Source organism: Haliotis rubra, unplaced genomic scaffold (genome assembly GCF_003918875.1).
Source record: "Haliotis rubra isolate DU_JTF1 unplaced genomic scaffold, ASM391887v1 Scf2537, whole genome shotgun sequence".
Classification (NCBI taxonomy): Eukaryota; Metazoa; Mollusca; class Gastropoda; order Lepetellida; family Haliotidae; genus Haliotis; species Haliotis rubra.
Genome location: NW_025766600.1, coordinates 1 through 18289, shown reverse-complemented (window position 1 = coordinate 18289; position 18289 = coordinate 1). Strand labels below are relative to the sequence as shown.

The 18289-nt window shown below is 39.8% G+C and overlaps 2 protein-coding genes across 2 annotated transcripts; one reads left to right on the top strand and one right to left on the bottom strand.

The window, feature by feature from the left end:
• Window positions 1–1850: 1850 nt before the first annotated feature.
• LOC124279640 (D-ribitol-5-phosphate cytidylyltransferase-like) lies at window positions 1851–8813 on the bottom strand. The gene is made up of 9 exons (XM_046715477.1): window positions 8612–8813; window positions 7534–7694; window positions 6902–7002; window positions 6340–6489; window positions 5721–5825; window positions 5321–5366; window positions 4805–4902; window positions 3321–3596; window positions 1851–2103 (listed from the first exon to the last, which is right to left on the bottom strand). Exons 1-9 carry the CDS (start codon window positions 8755–8757, stop codon window positions 2011–2013), a joined length of 1176 nt encoding a protein of 391 aa, XP_046571433.1. The 5' UTR covers window positions 8758–8813; the 3' UTR covers window positions 1851–2010.
• Window positions 8814–8996: 183 nt separating this feature from the next.
• On the top strand, window positions 8997–16309 carry LOC124279637 (E3 ubiquitin-protein ligase RNF113A-like). The gene is made up of 8 exons (XM_046715475.1): window positions 8997–9131; window positions 9586–9668; window positions 11528–11626; window positions 12341–12558; window positions 13384–13490; window positions 13797–13880; window positions 15618–15711; window positions 16165–16309. Exons 1-8 carry the CDS (start codon window positions 9017–9019, stop codon window positions 16292–16294), a joined length of 930 nt encoding a protein of 309 aa, XP_046571431.1. The 5' UTR covers window positions 8997–9016; the 3' UTR covers window positions 16295–16309.
• The last annotated feature ends 1980 nt before the right edge of the window (window positions 16310–18289 follow it).

Sequence of the window (18289 nt, the reverse complement as noted above, 5' to 3'; positions counted from 1 at the left end):
GTCATTAGGAAGGGAAATATAACCCAACATAGAGACTGGTAGGCTGGTGTCAATGTAAAGCCTTGGCCGTCAATATGTATCATTCACAAAACCCTGATGGTATGTGTCATTTTCTTTATTCAACACATAAAAATTCAAGTTCTATGTAAACAGAGATATAAGTATAAATGGAGTATTAATATATATCATGGATGAAACAATAAATGAATTAAAAACATAACATAAGAATTTACTATTGCATAATCCCCTCATCAAGCACCAGTATACACAAGGCTGTATAACATCCTGGTCAGTTTCATCTCGCAGGAACTTATGATTTAATAAGAATGTAAGACATTGCAAATCCATGGTGAGTTGGATACATATAAATCTGCATCTTCACACTGGTATGATGGAGTGAGTGAGTTTAGTTTTACGCTACACTCAGCAACATTCCAGCTATATGGCGGCAGTCTGTAAATAATCGAATCTGGACCAGACAATCCAGTGATCAACAACATGAGCATCGATCTGCACAATTGGTAACCGATGACATGTGTCAACCAAGTCAGCGAGCCTGACCACCCGATCCCGTTATATGCCTCTTACGACAAGCATGGGTTACTGAAGATCAATATTCTAACCCGGACCTTCACGGGTAGTGTGATGGACAGGTGTGATGGACAGGTGTGATGGACAGGTGTGATGGACAGGTGTGTTGGACAGGTGTGTTGGACAGGTGTGATGGACAGGTGTGTTGGACAGGTGTGATGGACAGGTGTGATGGACAGGTGTGATAGACAGGTGTGTTGGACAGGTGTGTGACTGTGAGGTGAGTGAGTGAGTTGGGTTTTACATGATTTCAGCCATATTCCAGCAAAATTATGGCAGGAAACACCAGAAATGGGCTTCATAAATTGTAGCCACTTTGGGAATAGAACCCAGGCCTTCAGCATGCCATGAGGCTACCCTGCAGGCTTGTGTGAGGTGAGGCCCAAAAGTGCTGTGGAAACTATGTATGTGAGTATTATACCTTACAGGCAATAACCTGAATGAACTTCAAGGAGCCGTAAATGCTTTCCCTGCTTTAAATCTGCGATATGAGATTTCTGTCATATTTTATAATGCGAATGTAAAGACATGTACAGAATGTATTGATCAACAAATACAATAAACATGATAAAATACAAAACAATATAATACACAATAACATTGTGAAGGATGAAGTACAATCAAGAAAATTTTAGACCAAATAAAAACGTTTTACTAAAGTTGAAGTTGGAAATATTGGAATGAAAATTATTAAACATGTTCAAATGGCTGACCACTAGACTTTACAAAATTTCATATACATATCTCTGAAAATTATGAATGATCCTCAACTTCCTTTGTTCAGTATAAGACAATCTAAAGACAATAAACTTTCTATTAACTAGCTTGTTTCCGGTTATTAGTAAAATGTTTAGAAACAACCTCTAATATATGTTTTGAAATATTTTAATCTTACCTGTGCATTTCATACCAAACATATTCAAGTACAAAAAGAACTAATCATCCTTGTCATTCACATAAGCACATCAGAAAACTATAATAACAACCTACTTCAAGATATTCTTCATTTCTTACCAACGCATATCTCACGGCCCCCTATAGGCCCCTTATGCTGTCTCATCCTTTCTTCTTGTCTCTGTCAAAAAGAGACTGCTATATCTATATGGTGTCTTCTGAATTGTTTCATGATGATTAGATGCACATTCAGTAAGGGTGTTTTCTATATCTATATGGTGTCTTCTGAATTGTGTTTCATGATGATTAGATGCACATTCAGTAAGGGTGTTTTCTATATCTATATGGTGTCTTCCGAATGGAAATTCAGCACTTGAACGGTGCTTACTTAGATATTGCTTACACGTATTCTTTAGAATTATGGCACATGAGGTTTCTTTCATACAAAGTATACATACTGATAGTATCAGAAATACATGTATATGGGAAGAGCTACTGATTATGGAGAAGGGAGACAACTCTTGGTCACACAAGGAAGACTTGTCCCGAGAGGGCTGTACTTCTGTGGATGACCAGATGCTTCACCATTGCTGAAACTGCTTCACAGCTTTCTGTTGTCTGAAATACATATCAATGTATGTATTATTATTTAACTATCTTTCCTGCATTTATTGTTCAGATGGTAAAAACAGACAGATGTTTTGGACTGTATAAACCAGAGACTCTCCTTGAGTGGATGGGTAAGTGCAGTGTTAAACCACTTTAGCAATATTCCAATGATATCATGGTAGGAGACACCAGAATTGGGTTCCACATGTTGTACACATGTGGGGAATCGAACCTGATCCTTGGCATGACAAGCAAAAGTTTTTACCACTAGGCTACCCCATCGCCCCCTCTCCTTTAGAGACCCGTGAAGATCCGGAGTAGAATAGGTCTTCAGCAACCCATGCTTGTCACAGAAGGTGACTATGCTTGCCGTAAGAGGCGACTAACGGGATTGGGTGGTCAGGCTCGCTGACTTGGTTGACACATGTCATCGGTTCCCATTTGAGCAGATCGATGTTCATGATGTTGATCACTGGATTGTCTGGTCCAGACTCGATTATTTACAGACCGCCGTCATAAAGCTGGAATATTGCTGGGTGTGGCGTAAAACTAAACTCACTCACTCACTCACTCTCCTTCAGAGTATGGTGGTAGGGGTCCATCTAATGTATTAAACCTGTCATTAATAATGTACATTGCAATCTTATCATGCTAATTGGCTTAAAACATTGTTCAGTGTGATTAGATCCTGCAAATTCTTCTGCAGTGTATGAATACATTTCTTGATATATCAGGGGTGGAAATAACTTTAAAACTGCTAGTGTACTCCGGTACAGTGGCACATGTAAAGTCACTTGCCCTGATAATTTGTCCACTATACTGACCGTTTTCTTGCTGATTTTTTAAATAAACAGCATAATTAACATTGGAAAGTCAACTGGACACCGGTACAGTGTGATATACAAATTTGCTTGCCCGACAGAAAAACACACTGGACTCGGACGTCGGGCAATGGGTTATTTCCACCCCTGTATATATATCTTTTTCTCAATCCCAAATTTACAACAAAAAGGCTCTTGGGGAATGGAGTATTACATTTCATAAGTAGTAATGTTGATCAATATGTACCATAATAGATTTTGCTAACCAAGCCAATTGAACTGTGGTAGCAAGTATATTACATAGACCTTTATATCATGATGACGTTCCAGTCATGTCAATCTCACAACTGTTAAAGTTCAAAAAAGGAGAGAGTACTGCAGAACATTTTTGATAACTTGAAATACCTGAGCTAGAACAGCATACACCATGAAATGCTGACCCTTCAGCTGGATGGCCAGTTGCTTGAAGTGAACACTCAGTTGGTGATGCTGGTCGGACACCTGGGTTGGTTCAAGCATGAACACGTGAATGTGGCAGTGGTCAAACAATAGCCGGTCACCACATGGATGGGTGGCCGGATTCAGAGCTGACCGGTTAGAGGGCAGCGAGGAGTGGATGTGGATGAAGGTGTTGGCATGTTCACTGTGAGACTGTGTGATTATCTCCGACGTCACTTTAACCTACAGATAGAGCATCACATGTATCCATGTACTTAAACTATCACCCAGTTATAACCACAACCCAAATGATTTCAATTTAAGGCTAGTGACTGGTGCTGAGCTGAACCCAGATCACTGTGATCCTGACAGAAATAAGAACCTATGGTGTGGAAACAGTTATAGCCACCATCCTCTTGGACAGCAAAGACACAATACATAACATCAACAACTATAAATGGTGAATGTTTGCCAACTTATTGAAATGAGTGAGTGAGTTTAGTTTTATGCTTCAATCAGCAATATATCAGCTATATCATCAACAGCAGAAGCATCGATCTACACAATTGGGATACAATGACATGTGCCAACCCAGTCAGTGGTTGACACCCGATCCCATTAGTCGCCTCTTACGATAAGCATGGGTTACTGAAGATGAATTCTAACCCGGATCTTCACGGGTAACTCATTGACAAGATGGCAACAATTGAACAAGAAGAAGCATTTCAGCTGACACTGAGTGACATAGTGTCCCTCTCTATCAGGACAATGCTGTTGTTTACACCATCCATGTTGCAATGGCTGCTGTGTGGAAGTGTGGATACTAGCCTCTAATCCATTGTCATATAAAGAGGCTGTTGTCTTGACAAGAACCAACTTTATTCCTCATAGCATTACAGTACACTGTTTTCCATGTGCTCGGCTCACATACACATCCCATAATAATCATCTGCAGGGGGCATAACTCTTGATCGGATAACTGCTCTAAACTGGCCAATACTGGCACCCATCTCCCTTCTTCTTCAGATATGGCCATTAGTGATTACCACCTAATTGTTAGATCAGCATTCTAGAGGTTGGTGTGACAATAATTAAGTATACAACTTTAAGGATAATAAACAAGAAGTTGTTATCCATAATGTTGTATGCTTCAATATTGATTACCAACTGTTTTCAAATTAAAATAAACCAAACACAATGATAACTGACCTCTATAAGAGACGGAACAAGAATACAGCAAGGAGACTATGTTAAAAAGTAAATAAAACACAGTGATAACTGACCTCTATAAGAGACGGAACAAGAATACAGCAAGAAGACTATGTTAAAAAGTAACTTAAACTCACAACAATATTTCAGTTTGTGTTCACTAAGCTAAAGACTTTTCATAACCCCTGGTAATTTGTACATACACAACTGTCCCAGACTGTCCAAACCTCTCCCTTCCTCACCTGCTCAGATCTCAAGGCAGTACACAGCTGTCTCTCAAGGGTATCCACTAACACATCTTGTCCAGCTGTGGGCAGAATGGCTACGTGGAGAAACTGCTCTGTGGAGATATACACACTACTGTTGGTTACAAGGTTTCAGATCATTTTCTCTGTCATTGAATCAGTGTCCACTAAATGTCCTGAACATATATTTCAGAGGTATGGAAGAAACTCTTATCAAAATTTTGTGAAATCATGAAAGTGACATTTGAATAAAACTATTGCTGTTATATCTTAAATACAATGATATCTGTTACAGACACTGGACTGAAAAATGTCCTCTGAGTAAGTCTATATAGATCTTGGGTGGTGGGGTACCTCACCGGTTAAATCATTTGCCTGTCACACCAAAGACGAGGGTTAGATTCCCTACATGGGTACAATGTGTGAAGCCCATTTCAGCTGTCCCTGCCGGGATATTGCTGGAATATTGCTTAAAGCACTCACTCACTCACTATCTAGATAATGACAAAATACCTTTCAGCATTGCTTCTGCTGCATGTAGATCCTTCTTGTGTGTCACCTGGGCAGAAGGAAACAGTCCAAGTCAGGAAGTTAATCAATACATAACAAAAACTAATCGTTCCAACTGTTATGATTAGCATGATTGAAAAACTTCCTTCTGACATACAAGTTTCTTGGTTAACAGGTGATTATTCCCAGTACTTTCAAAATACAGAAAACTTTCAAACCTTGTCAGTCCTTGATGATATTTGCTTTAGAGGATAACACTTTCATAATATTCAGATCGGTTATATCATTGCACACAATATCTTGTATTGTTGTATTTTTAATACCACACTGATGTTTATTTGTAGTACACTGTACTCTACTCCATGTCAACACTGACTCTACACCAGCATTTTGACATGCTCACCTTCCACAAGTAGGGCTTGCCGGCCACTATACACGATTCACACCAGCGCCGCTTCTTGGCCAGCAGAAGACACTCAGTGCCATAGTCAAAATCAAAGTCGGTACTCTGTCAATAAAAACAGTTAATGACAGACCAACAACAGGACATAAGCTCACTTGACCGTGAGTGAGGAGAGATAAGCTGTACCTAAAAAGATAGGTGCGTAGCAATGAAAAAAATACAGTAATTGACACAATGGAGTTAAGTCAGTGATGTTTATATTGAAATAGGTTTCTCTTCCCCCTGCCTATAACGCATTTTGGGCATGTAAATCCATAAATTCAAGACACCCACTTACCATTTTAAATGTAATTATGCTTTAAACGTTATATATGTAGAGCGTTCTTGTGTGATACAAGACATCTGTTTATTGAAATAAACAACCTGTATTCCTGTGTTATGTTTATCTACTTGTATGCCTGTTTAATGTGGATACTGGAAGACCTCTGGCATCTCATTCACAGCATACAGAGGGAATATCTAAATTCTTATCAGCGTTATGATTAATGCCTCATCATGCTTATAGTTCTGTTTAATGACGTAATCCTTACGGAATCTGTGTTATCATCTGTGTTATTACCTTCTCGTAGGCCTGTTTAATGACATGATACTTAAATCCCTGCGGCATTTCGCTCGCAGCGTACTGACTTCTGTCCAAGGACTCTGTCAACATCCCGTCAGAATCTGACGCAATCACCGTGGATATGAGGGGTCGGGTGACTCCTGATGCCTGGCAGAATAACTATGTCTTAATAACAGCTTAATAACTTAATACCACATACTTTCAAGCATGGGGAATAACAATTAAATTCAAGTAAAAACATCCAGTTTTAAATAACACTTTGTCAGGAGACTGCGAACAAATCTACTGTACTGCGTGAATGGATCGCAGTGTGGTGGCTGATATACATGTGATGTCAATATATACACGTTCACTTACAACATGCGTTATTGAGCAACAGAGTATGGTCTTATGCAGCTTGTGGCATTATCCATACAATATCATAATTCAGTGCAACAGAAATAAATACATTGTACAGATAGGTAAACTGAACCTGGGCCTTTGAGTGAATTGTTTAACAACTAGGCTTCCCTAATGTCCTAACATATTGAGGATTATTTAGTACAGGAAAGAACATTACCCCATGTTTGTGAGCAGCCAAGGCAATGTCTCGGATGAGATCTTCTTCACCAAATATTCTAACTGCATCATGAATTAAGACAACATCTGGTGCACTGCATACTGAAACAGTCAGCATGGATCTGTGGGTTACCGTGGTTACTGCCATGTTATATTACGATAATCACAGATTTTATACTTGCAAAAACATCATCAAAATCAGATGAAACTGTTTTAATTTTTTTATGCTTCTTAATGTTTGACATCAAACAAGGAAATATGACAAAAATGTATCAAATCAATGCGGTAGTTATGAGAATAAATGATCAAACTTATAGTAGACTTTTTATTATTTGAGCATGTTGGGTGTTTAAAAGCAGTAAGGGACAATGGTTATGATCAGAACAAGGAAAAAAGTAAGGGAATCTGAGAAACACTAGACCTCTGCCTTTAATCCATTTGGTCATTCACAAGCCACATTGTTACCATGGATACAGCCATAACGGTTTCATGCACTCTTGTTATCACAAATAAATCAAATATGGTCATCTGCTTATCCTTCTATCTCACAATGCTGACCTGAAAGATTTTCATGTTTTTCTGTCATTCCTGAACCAGTATTAATACTGCATAGTTTCAATCAATTGTACATACCACCTGCAACGGCCTTGATGCCATTGTAGATAGATCTGTGCCTGGTTGGGGACCCAGCAACAACAGTGACCTTGTGGAGGTTGTAGTCTGTTACCAGCTGGAGCATCATGTCCTTGCAGCTCTCCGACACTGTCACAATGATGAACTTGATCCATGGCAACCTGTCTTATACATACTCCAGAAGTCAACAGTTGGAAACTGAGAAGTCATGATTATACTTCACAGATAATATACATTATGTTATGTTTATGAGACTAATCATGTTTACAATACAACATGTGACATTTTTCACAAATTGTGATATTGTTCAAAATTAGATTTTCAGTATGTTAGTATTTTGGATAATTCTGAGGGGTTGTGTATATGTTAGAGTTATTTTCTGCAGACAAGGGGCAAATATTTGCCTCTGAACTGGTCTGAATGATTCCCTGCACATCTATTTTTGTAGCCAGTATGTACTTCCAGTGGAAACTTTCAAACACATATTGAGGAAAATGTGATAGTTGAATTAACATGGGCTTAAAATACTTGTTTACCAGCTGTATAAAACAGTTTGTTTGCATCGAAAGGAAGGCTGCTAAGTTTTGTTTTGATGAGTTATAATTGCTGATACTGGCATACCGATGTCCAGTATATTCTGATAAAGGGATGTTTGCATATTTCCCTGGTCATGAAATGAATAGAACGAGAGAATGACTGGCTGTGGCTGAGATCAGAGACCATATACCAGGTTGGGTAACTTACCGATGAGCCAATAATAGGCCAAATCTGTATACTTGTATATGTCGGTATATGGTTTCTACTGAGATGTAACAGTTTGACCATGTTGATAACTCACGTTAGTTTCTTTCGTGGCAGTCCCTTATCATAATGTGCTTGATGACAATCAGTGAATGAGTTGGCTCCTCAATGTGAGCTCAAATAATTTTACTTCGCTTCATATCTGATGGTAAATGTCTCTTACAGTTACAAGTATATGTTCTTTATGAATGAAACATCATGTTGGCAATATCTGGTTTAAAACAAAAGAACAATTATGTCCTCATGTAAAGATAACCCACTGAATATGTACAATTACCTGTGAAATGTTGAAATCGTGAAGACTATCAGAGGCCTGTCTAAAACAGTACAAAACTGTTTTGGTGTACACATGCCCATTCGCTCACCAGTTCCACTTGCTGGGAGCACAACACCACAATTAAAATCAACAAATTTGCTCATCATGGAGAAAAACGTTCAGTGTGTTCGATAAATGTTATGAACAAAACCGCGATTATTCGTCATTTACACTCCCCACAGCGAAGTCAGTGCTGAATATATATTACTCATCACTAAAACACGTCGTGGGGAGTTGCAAACACGTTTTGATGTTTTTGTTTGTAACGTTGCTGTTGATTGGTGCGAACTTTTATTTCCGGTTTGGATCAGAACATTAACCAATGAAAAGGTTTGGTTTCATCGTAGGCACATCGTTAGAATCATCATGGCTGACAATGAGCCAATGCATGATTCCGAGAAGAAAGAAGTTAGCCAATTTGGCTTTAAAAAGCGGACTAATAGACAGGCATCAAGACGAAAACAAGCTTCAAGTAGTGAAGGTTATTTTGTTTTTATTTTTGTCATAATTTAATTCGTAGATGCCACTCAAACGCGCTGTAGCAAGAATGCGACCTCATACACGACATTTCTGATTTCTCATAATCATATCATGAAGCAGTTGGTGTACCTTGATTTGTGTCGGGCCCTACACCGAAGTTTATGCCTGTGTACTCAGTATGTTGCTATTTGAGGAATTGCTAATTCGGTTGGGGTCAATTTAGTCGTTTGTTAATTACTCAAATGAGAGGCTAGATGATCGAGGTAAACTTTCTGTTGGGATCATTGTTTGCTATGATACTACATGAATTTTCTTTATAAACAATGATCAAATACATATTTCCATACAAATGTGTACCCAATAAAGTTTTTTTAGTTTTTGTGCAAACAGGTAACACTCATTTCTCAGTAAGTACAGCAGTGACTTGTATTAATATTTCTTCAATACTCTTTCAGAGAGTGACAGTGACAGCGATAGTGGGAATGTGGCTGTGAAACGACAGAAGACACAGTTAAACAGAAACCCACTGGTTCAGTCGGTATGTAGAAGTCAGGAAAGGTATTAGGGTAATATAACCTCCATGATCCTTGCAGAATCATTTTTCTGTGATCATGTAAACAAATCAACATTTTATAAATTATGTAGTAGTCATCATGATCATGTTTCTTGTTTGAAAGCATCAGTCTTTACATCAGCTGTGAGGGCAAACCCAATACACATAAAATAGCCCCACAATATACCATATTTACTTTCTAAATAATCACTACTGTGTGGTTGCATTCAGAACCAGTTGGTAATAGAGATATAGTATGTAGGTCTGGAAACAACACATGATTTCAAGGTATGCATAAATTTCGATGCAGCACTCAAATTACTGATCAGTTGTTATAATATATCAAGCATTACACTCTTCTCTTGTTTCTCTATTTGTTATAGGCTTGCCACAAAATTGTCATGTAACACAGAGTATACCTACATAATTTGACAAAGTTTTGTTTCCAGTAAGTTTAGTTCAAAGGTCATTTTGACATGACACAAGAAAATTAAGATAAACCTAAAGTTCAAATCAAGATCCATAAGAATCCCATCACAATACTTCCTGTTGAGAGATATGCGAGTATGTTGTTTACATTGCAATGCTAGAAGTCAGGAAACTGGATCAGTTGTTTATGGTTTGATTTAACAAATGTAATGCATGTAATAAGAAATATACTTTCTAAAGTTTAATTTGATGTTTCATTTTTTGTGAATATCAGTGAGGTGAAATTGGGTTTAACGTCGTGCTTGAGAATATTTCGCTCATATGACGACGTGCATGTGTGTGTATGTGTATGTGCGGCTGTTTGTACTAGCCCAGACTGAAGCTGGTTTTATAGTGCTAGCTCACTGAGATACCATGCCGCAGTGAAGCATGAATACAGCGTTGCAAACTCCCGCCTGCCCGACCGTCCGGGACGGTCTGTTTTGCGACCTCGCGGTCAGTTTTAAAAAGTTGCACGCCCGATGGTCTGGCTGTTGAATCAGCGTAATTTTGTAATGTATATAATGACTAAAAACATTTAAAAACGTGTTATTGTGACAATAACCTGACATTAAATAGTTCCCTCCTCCTATTTACCTCCTCTATATTTTATCTTAATCCTGAAAATTCTGGACTGGTAACTTTCCAGCCGGTCTGGTAACTTTTGAGAATTACCAGACCAGTTGTCTGGCCGAAATTTTGGGGAGTTTACAACACTGAATGAATACCCCACTCCGACACACATTACTCCCAGCTGACCAGTCCTTGTTGTACCCATTAAAGCCGTGCGCCAGGCAGGGACCAACAAGTACCATATTTTAATGTCTTTTGGTATGACGCGATCAGGGATCGAACCCGCGACCTTCCACTCTCAGGGCGGACGCTCTAACCACTACACCACGGAGGCGGTCTTGTGAATATCAATTAATCTCCCGATCTCACTGATAATTGCTGACACAAGCAACATGGATTGACTGACCAATTATTCCTTCAGTTGCTCCACAAGTATGGCACAGTACGACAATTTTATTACATGTAGTATTGCATCACAATCTTTTCTTTTGCCAGAAATTCATTAAAACAGTGACCGATCTCTTTTTAATATAAATTTCCAGTTAAGTTGTGGGGATTTTGAAAAATAAATTGCTTAGATGTTTAGAACAACACAAGAACTGACACCACATAAGTATTGACCTTTCTGGTATTGTATGTTGCCTTTGACAGTCTGGGTTGATATGTGGAAATTTACCAATATTTATTCACTGTAATATGTAATATTGGTGAATGCTCAATCAGCTGTTGAGATATATGTACAACAAACATCAGATATACTGTTTGCTGAATTACAAGATGCTTTCCCTTTTATCATTATTTAGACAAAGAGAGCGGTGGTGACAAATAATGCTGACTACAGCAGTGAAAGCTCCGAGGAGGACCAGAGGCTGTCCATGGTATACAAGTCAAGTCGAACAGGGGTAAGGAAACAGATTGATGCTCATGTTGTTGATCACTGGATTGTCTGGTCCAGGCTCGATTATTTACAGAGCGCCGCCATATAGCTGGAATATTGCTGAGTGCGGCGTAAAATTCAACTCACTCACTGTATATATGGTAAGCTTAGCTCAATATATGTTTAAAGACTGCCACAACTTCAGCATTGTTTGATAATCTAAATACCTACCCAAAATGGATTATAATAGGACTGTAATCATGGTAACAGAAAACCTCCTGAATGTGTATACAAGGGTAAGCTTATTTTTCAATGATCTGCAGATTTTCAGAATGGTCCACATTGGTAACTGGAAGGGCCAACATGTTATTGGTTAGAATTAGTCTTCAGCAATCAGTACTTGTGAGAACTAACAGTATCAGGTGGTCAGTCTTGCTGACTTGCTTGTGTCATCTCATCCCAGAATGTCAGTCACTGGATTGTCAGATCCTGACTCTATTACGTACAGACCACCTTCATGTCACTCAAATATTGCTAAGTGAAGCTATAAGAAATATACATGGGATATTCCCAGATGACTTGGCTGGCTGCTTCTTTAAAGGGAGACTACTCTGTGAACTATAGTTCCAGTAACATGGATTTTCCATGGAAACATAGCTAAAATAATACTTGAGTTTAATAATTGTTAGTGATTCCAGATGTACATCCAGATAAATGTTTCATGAATCTTCTTCACTAGAAGCGAGAAGGGCCAGGTGACATGGGAGCCACGGCCATTGTGGAGATAGACACTGCTCTAGAGCAGGATGCACAAGCCATCTTTGAGAGAGCTCAGATCATCAACAAGGAACTGAAGGGTAAAGAAGATGACAAGCTTTACAGGGGTCTCAACAACTACGCTGTATACTTTGAGAAGAAAGACACAGCGGCGGGAAATGCTTCCAGTGGAAGTGTCAGGTAGGACTGTCTGCATGTCGGTTGTCAGTTAGGACTGTCTGCATGTCGGTTCACAGGTAGGACTGTCTGCATGTCGGTTGTCAGGTTGAACTGTCTGCATGTTGGTTGTCAGGTAGGACTGTCTGCATGTCGGTTGTCAGGTAGGACTGTCTGCATGTTGGTTGTCAGGTAGAACTTTCTGCATGTCGGTTGTCAGGTAGGACTGTCTGCATGTCGGTTGTCAGGTAGGACTGTCTGCATGTCGGTCGTCTGCAATGTCAGGGTAGACTGTCTGCATGTCTGGTTGTCAGGTAGACTGTCTGCATGTCGGTTGTCAGGTAGAACTGTCTGCATGTCGGTTGTCAGGTAGACTGTCTGCATGTTGGTTGTTAACTAGGACTGTATAGATATTAACATTGTTGCTTTTTGACAGAGTGTACATACTGAACAAAGGGAGACATAGTTTTGGCCAGTCCCCACCCTTCCATCATGTTCAGTCTTGTAGGAAAAAGAAGGAAAACCCATTAGACCCTCCTCAAGATACAGTTGATCTCAGTCTTTCAATTCTTTGATCATTTGCAAATGAATGCATTACCCTTTGTGTTAAAGAAGGATGTGTACTGGCAATGTACATGCTACACTCAGAAAGTGCCAGGGTAGATATTGTACCATGTATATCTTGTAGACCTTGTACTGGTCACAGTGATACTGATGCACACAGACTTTCAGGTCTTTGAGTGCAATCTGGGTGTTACAAGTTGGTGTTACTACTATTGAATGTCTTTAAACAGTAAATACAAGGTATTCTGTTATCAATGACTATAATGTCTCTGTGTGCTGTTTCAGGAAAGGTCCAATCAGAGCACCAGCCCACCTGAGGGCGACTGTGAGATGGGACTACCAACCGGATATCTGTAAAGACTTCAAGGAAACTGGCTTTTGTGGATTTGGAGGTAAGGTTAATCTGCATTCATGTCATAGAGAGATACAATTGCAGAGTTTTAGAGCAAAGTCAACTGATTCATCATATCTTCTGACTCTTAATAAATAGAGTCTTATTGCTCATGTTTGGCTCACCATGTTGACATTATCATAGTGATCTTATGGCATGAAACTTTGTCTGGTGCCATTATGTCTGTCAGTCAGTGTGTCCATCAATCCGTACTGAGGGTGAAAAGGACGTCAAAGTGTTTGTATTTCTGGAGTTAGTTTTTTAAAATTGCAAGCATTCAGCCATATGTTGATGTTGTACATTCCAGACAGCTGCAAGTTCCTGCACGACCGAGGTGATTACAAACATGGCTGGCAGCTGGAACGAGATGAACAAAAGGCTAACAAAGAAGGTGAGTGCAACGTCTGTTAGAGCCTTGTGTGTTTTACTTTGCCTTCCCTTTTATACATACTTCAGGAATGATGGGCTAGCATAGTGGTTAATGTATTGCCTGTCACACAAATGACTTGTTTGATCCCCACATGTGAAAAACCCATTCTTTGGTGCCTCTTCCGGTTAACACCGTATTCAGAATATTCCAGCTGTATTGAAGCGGTCTGTAAATAATCTGTACCCTGTTGTAAGCTAGCGAATCACACAAAAAATGCTGTTGTTTGTTATTTATTTCTAATTCCTTTCAACATGATCCTGTTAACATAAACATGAGTGTAATGTTTTGACATGATACTGTTTACATTACGATACAGGACAGACCATTGTTTAAAATCTAAGAGTGAGTGAGTGAGTTTAGTTTTATGCCGCACTCAGCAATATTCCAGCTATATGGTGGCGGTTTGTAATGAATCCAGTCTAGACCAGACAATCCAGTGATCAACAGCATGAGCATTGATTGTCATCCAAGTCAGCGAGCCTGACCACCCGATCCCGTTAGTCGCCTCTTACGACAAGCATGATGTTTTACTCTCCTTTCTCATCAAAGTGACGGAGGTCAGGACAAACAGAGGTAGTGAGTGAGTGAGTGAGTGAATATAGCTTAATGCCGCTTTTAGCAATATTCCAGCACGGATGGGGACACCAGAAATGGGCTTCACACATTGCACCCATATGGGATATCAAACCCAGGTCTTCAGCATGATGAGCAAACGATTTAACCACTAGGCTACTCCACCACCCCAAACAGTGGTAGACATGAGCAATGAACTACATCTGACAAACCAGGTCACACAGTGTAACCTTATGATCCACCATCTTAGATCTTACAACCCTTTGAAGATCCAGGTTCGAATATTGATCTTCAGTAACCCATACTTTTCTGCCTCTCTATTTGCTGTTGATGTCTCTTCCATACAGAGGACCCGTGAAGGTCCGGGTTAGAATGAACCTTCAGTAACCCATGCTTGTCGTAAGAGAGACTAACAGGATTGGGTGGTCAGACTCGCTGACTTGGTTGACACATGTCATCGGTTCCCAATTGTGCAGATAGATGCTCATGTTGTTGATCACTGGATTGTCTGGTCCAGACTCGATTATTTACAGACCGCCGCCATATAGCTGGAATATTGCTGAGTGCGGCGTAAAACTAAACTCACTCACTCACTCCATACAGAGGCTGCATGCTCTATATACAGTCATCCTTTGTGATACCAAAATAACCAAAATCTGTGGCTCCCATAAAAAAGTTCCCAGTGATCACTCATCTTTACGTCATCAGAAATAGCATATAAACAAATCTGCTGTTATGCTCAGGTTAATCATGTTGTAAACTAGCGGAATTTATGTATATGTTTACAACTAATTATACCCCCGCTACGAAGTAACGGGGGTATATAGCGTTCATTCTGTCCTTCTGTCTTTCCGTCCGTCCGTAGCATATCTCTTAAAGTTTGCATGCTAGGTTCACCAAACTTCACACACATGTTAATCATTACCCATTGATGTGCCTTTTGCTACTTTAAATTTTTTTCAGAATTTGTTTTGTTGTTGTGTTTCCATAAATTGTTACTGTAATCAGTACACATTGTCACATTATATATATCAATATCAGTCATTTCCATGTCCCAAAGTGGGAAGCGGGGGTATGTGAGCTGTGCTCACTTCTTCACTTGTTGTACTTCTTGTGTCATTCCAGATGATCGGAACTACGAGATCAGCAGTGATGAAGATGACCTCCCTTTCAAATGCTTCATATGTCGAAATTCATTCAAGAACCCGATAGTTACAAAGTGAGTGAGTCTGTAGCAGTGAACACTGAACTGACTATGTTCTCCCCATAAACAGCAGGCATTGTGACAATGCTGTCTCACATATATGGAAGTGATTAAGTGATTTGCAATATTCAATCGCTGAATAACAATTGCTGATGTCTATCTGGACCAACTCAGAGGTTGATTTTCACTCCTAGTCTTCTGCAAGTGACAGTAAAAAGTTCATAATATAAATGAAAAATTCCTATTTCTTCCGAATTTATGAAATCAACACTATTGATAAAAGTCAGCTAGTTAGAACATGCACACTCGCACAATGTACGTGCAATATTCTTGAACGCAATGAACGACCTCATTTCACATCACCTTTAACTGTGAGTCAGAATGCTTGACTTTAGCCGGATAAGTTCATGTTAGGTCACAGTGTTGTTCACAGTCTATAAACATGATACATCTTTGTCCTTTTTTCAGATGCAAGCACTATTACTGTGAGAAGTGTGCACTGAGTCATTACAAGAAATCCAGACGATGCTTTGTGTGTAATGAACAAACCAATGGTGTGTTCAACCCTGCTAAAGGTGAGTCTGTGTGTGAGCTATAGAAGATGCTTTGTGTGTAGTGAACAAACCAATGGTGTGTTCAACCCTGCTAAAGGTGAGTCAGTGTGTGAGCTGTAGAAGATGCTTTGTGTGTAGAGAACAAACCAGTGGTGTGTTCAACCCTGCTAAAGGTGAGTCAGTGTGTGAGCTGTAGAAGATGCTTTGTGTGTAGAGAACAAACCAGTGGTGTGTTCAACCCTGCTAAAAGTGAGTCAGTGTGTGAGCTGTAGAAGATGCTTTGTGTGTAGAGAACAAACCAGTGGTGTGTTCAACCCTGCTAAAGGTGAGTCAGTGTGTGAGATATAGAAGATGCTTTGTGTGTAATGAACAAACCAGTGGTGTGTTCAACCCCTGCTAAAAGGCGAGTCTGTGTGTGAGATATAGAAGATGCTTTGTGTGTAAGAACAAACCAGTGGTGTGTTCAACCCTGCTAAAAAGGTGAGTCAGTGTGTGAGCTATAGAAGATGCTTTTGTGTGTAGAGAACAAACCAGTGGTGTGTTCAACCCTGCTAAAGGTGAGTCTGTGTGTGAGATATAGAAGATGCTTTGTGTGTAGAGAACAAACCAGTGGTGTGTTCAACCCTGCTAAAGGTGAGTCTGTGTGTGAGATATAGAAGATGCTTTGTGTGTAATGAACAAACCAGTGGTGTGTTCAACCCTGCTAAAGGTGAGTCTGTGTGTGAGATATAGAAGATGCTTTTGTGTAGAGAACAAACCAGTGGTGTGTTCAACCCTGCTAAAGGCGTTAGTCTGTGTGTGAGATAGAAGATGCTTTTGTGTGTAAGAACAAACCAGTGGTGTGTTCAACCCTGCTAAGGTAGTGAGTCTGTGTGTGAGATATAGAAGATGCTTTGTGTGTAATGAACAAACCAGTGGTGTGTTCAACCCTGCTAAAGGTAAGTCTGTGTGTGAGATATAAGATGCTTTGTGTGTAGAGAACAAACCAGTGGTGTGTTTCAACCCTGCTAAAGGTAAGTCAGTGTGTGAGCACATTGCTAAAGGTGAAGTCAGTGTGAGGAGCTGTAGAAGATGCTTTGTGTGTAATGAACAAACCAGTGGTGTGTTCAACCCTGCTAAAGTAAGCGAGTCTGTGTGTGATATAGAGAGATGCTTTGTGTGTAGAGAACAAACCAGTGGTGTGTTCAACCCCTGCTAAAGAGAAAGTCTGTGTGTGAGATATAGAAGATGCTTTGTGTGTAGAGAACAAACCAGTGGTGTGTTCAACCCTACTAAAGGTGAGTCTGTGTGTGTGAGCGATAGAAGATGCTTTTTGGGTAGAGAACAAACCAGTGGTGTGTTCAACCCTGCTGCTGTGAGTCTGTGTGCAAAGGAGATATAGAAGATGCTTTGTGTGTAATGAACAAAGCAGTGGTGTGTTCAACCCTGCCAAAGGTAAGTCAGTGTGTGAGCTGTAGAAGATGCTTTGTGTAGAGAACAAACCAGTGGTGTGGTTCAACCCTACTAAAAGGTAAGTCTGTGTGTGTGAGCACAATAAAAGATGCTTTGTGTGTAATGAACAAACCAGTGGTGTGTTCAACCCTGCTAAAGGTAAAGCCTGTGGTGTGAGCTGTAGAGATGCCTTGTGTGTAGAGAACAAATCAGTGGTGCTGTTCTAACCCTGCTAAAGAGCGAAGTCAGTGTGTGGCGATAGAAGATGCTTTTTTTGGTGAGAGAACAAACCAGTGGTGTGTTCAACCCTGCTAAAGGTGAGTCTGTGTGTGAGATATAGAAGATGCTTTTGTGCAATGAACAAACCAGTGGTGTGTTCAACCCCACTAAAGGTAAAGTCAAAAGTGTGAGCTGTAGAGGAGTGCTTTTATTGTGTAGAGAACAAACCAGTGGTGCAGTTCAACCCCACCAGTTGCAAAAGTCAGCGCCAGTGTGATTTACAGAAGATGTTTCAAAATGTTCAAACCAGCGGGTGCGTTCAACCCAAGCAAAGGATTAATCAACGACGATCCGACCATATGTCAATATCCAGATCAATTGATAATGAA

Excerpts from the sequence above, each read along its gene's own strand:
- LOC124279640 (XM_046715477.1), bottom strand. The coding sequence starts at position 8,757 with ATGATGAGCAAATTTGTTGATTTTAATTGTGGTGTTGTGCTCCCAGCA. Across the intron at positions 5,367-5,720 it reads GCAAGCCCTACTTGTGGAAG|GTGACACACAAGAAGGATCT; the intron begins GTGAGCATGTCA and ends CCTTCTGCCCAG. Across the intron at positions 3,597-4,804 it reads CTGCCTTGAGATCTGAGCAG|GTTAAAGTGACGTCGGAGAT; the intron begins GTGAGGAAGGGA and ends CTCTATCTGTAG.
- LOC124279637 (XM_046715475.1), top strand. The coding sequence starts at position 9,017 with ATGGCTGACAATGAGCCAATGCATGATTCCGAGAAGAAAGAAGTTAGC. Across the intron at positions 9,132-9,585 it reads ACAAGCTTCAAGTAGTGAAG|AGAGTGACAGTGACAGCGAT; the intron begins GTTATTTTGTTT and ends ATACTCTTTCAG. Across the intron at positions 12,559-13,383 it reads GCTTCCAGTGGAAGTGTCAG|GAAAGGTCCAATCAGAGCAC; the intron begins GTAGGACTGTCT and ends GTGCTGTTTCAG.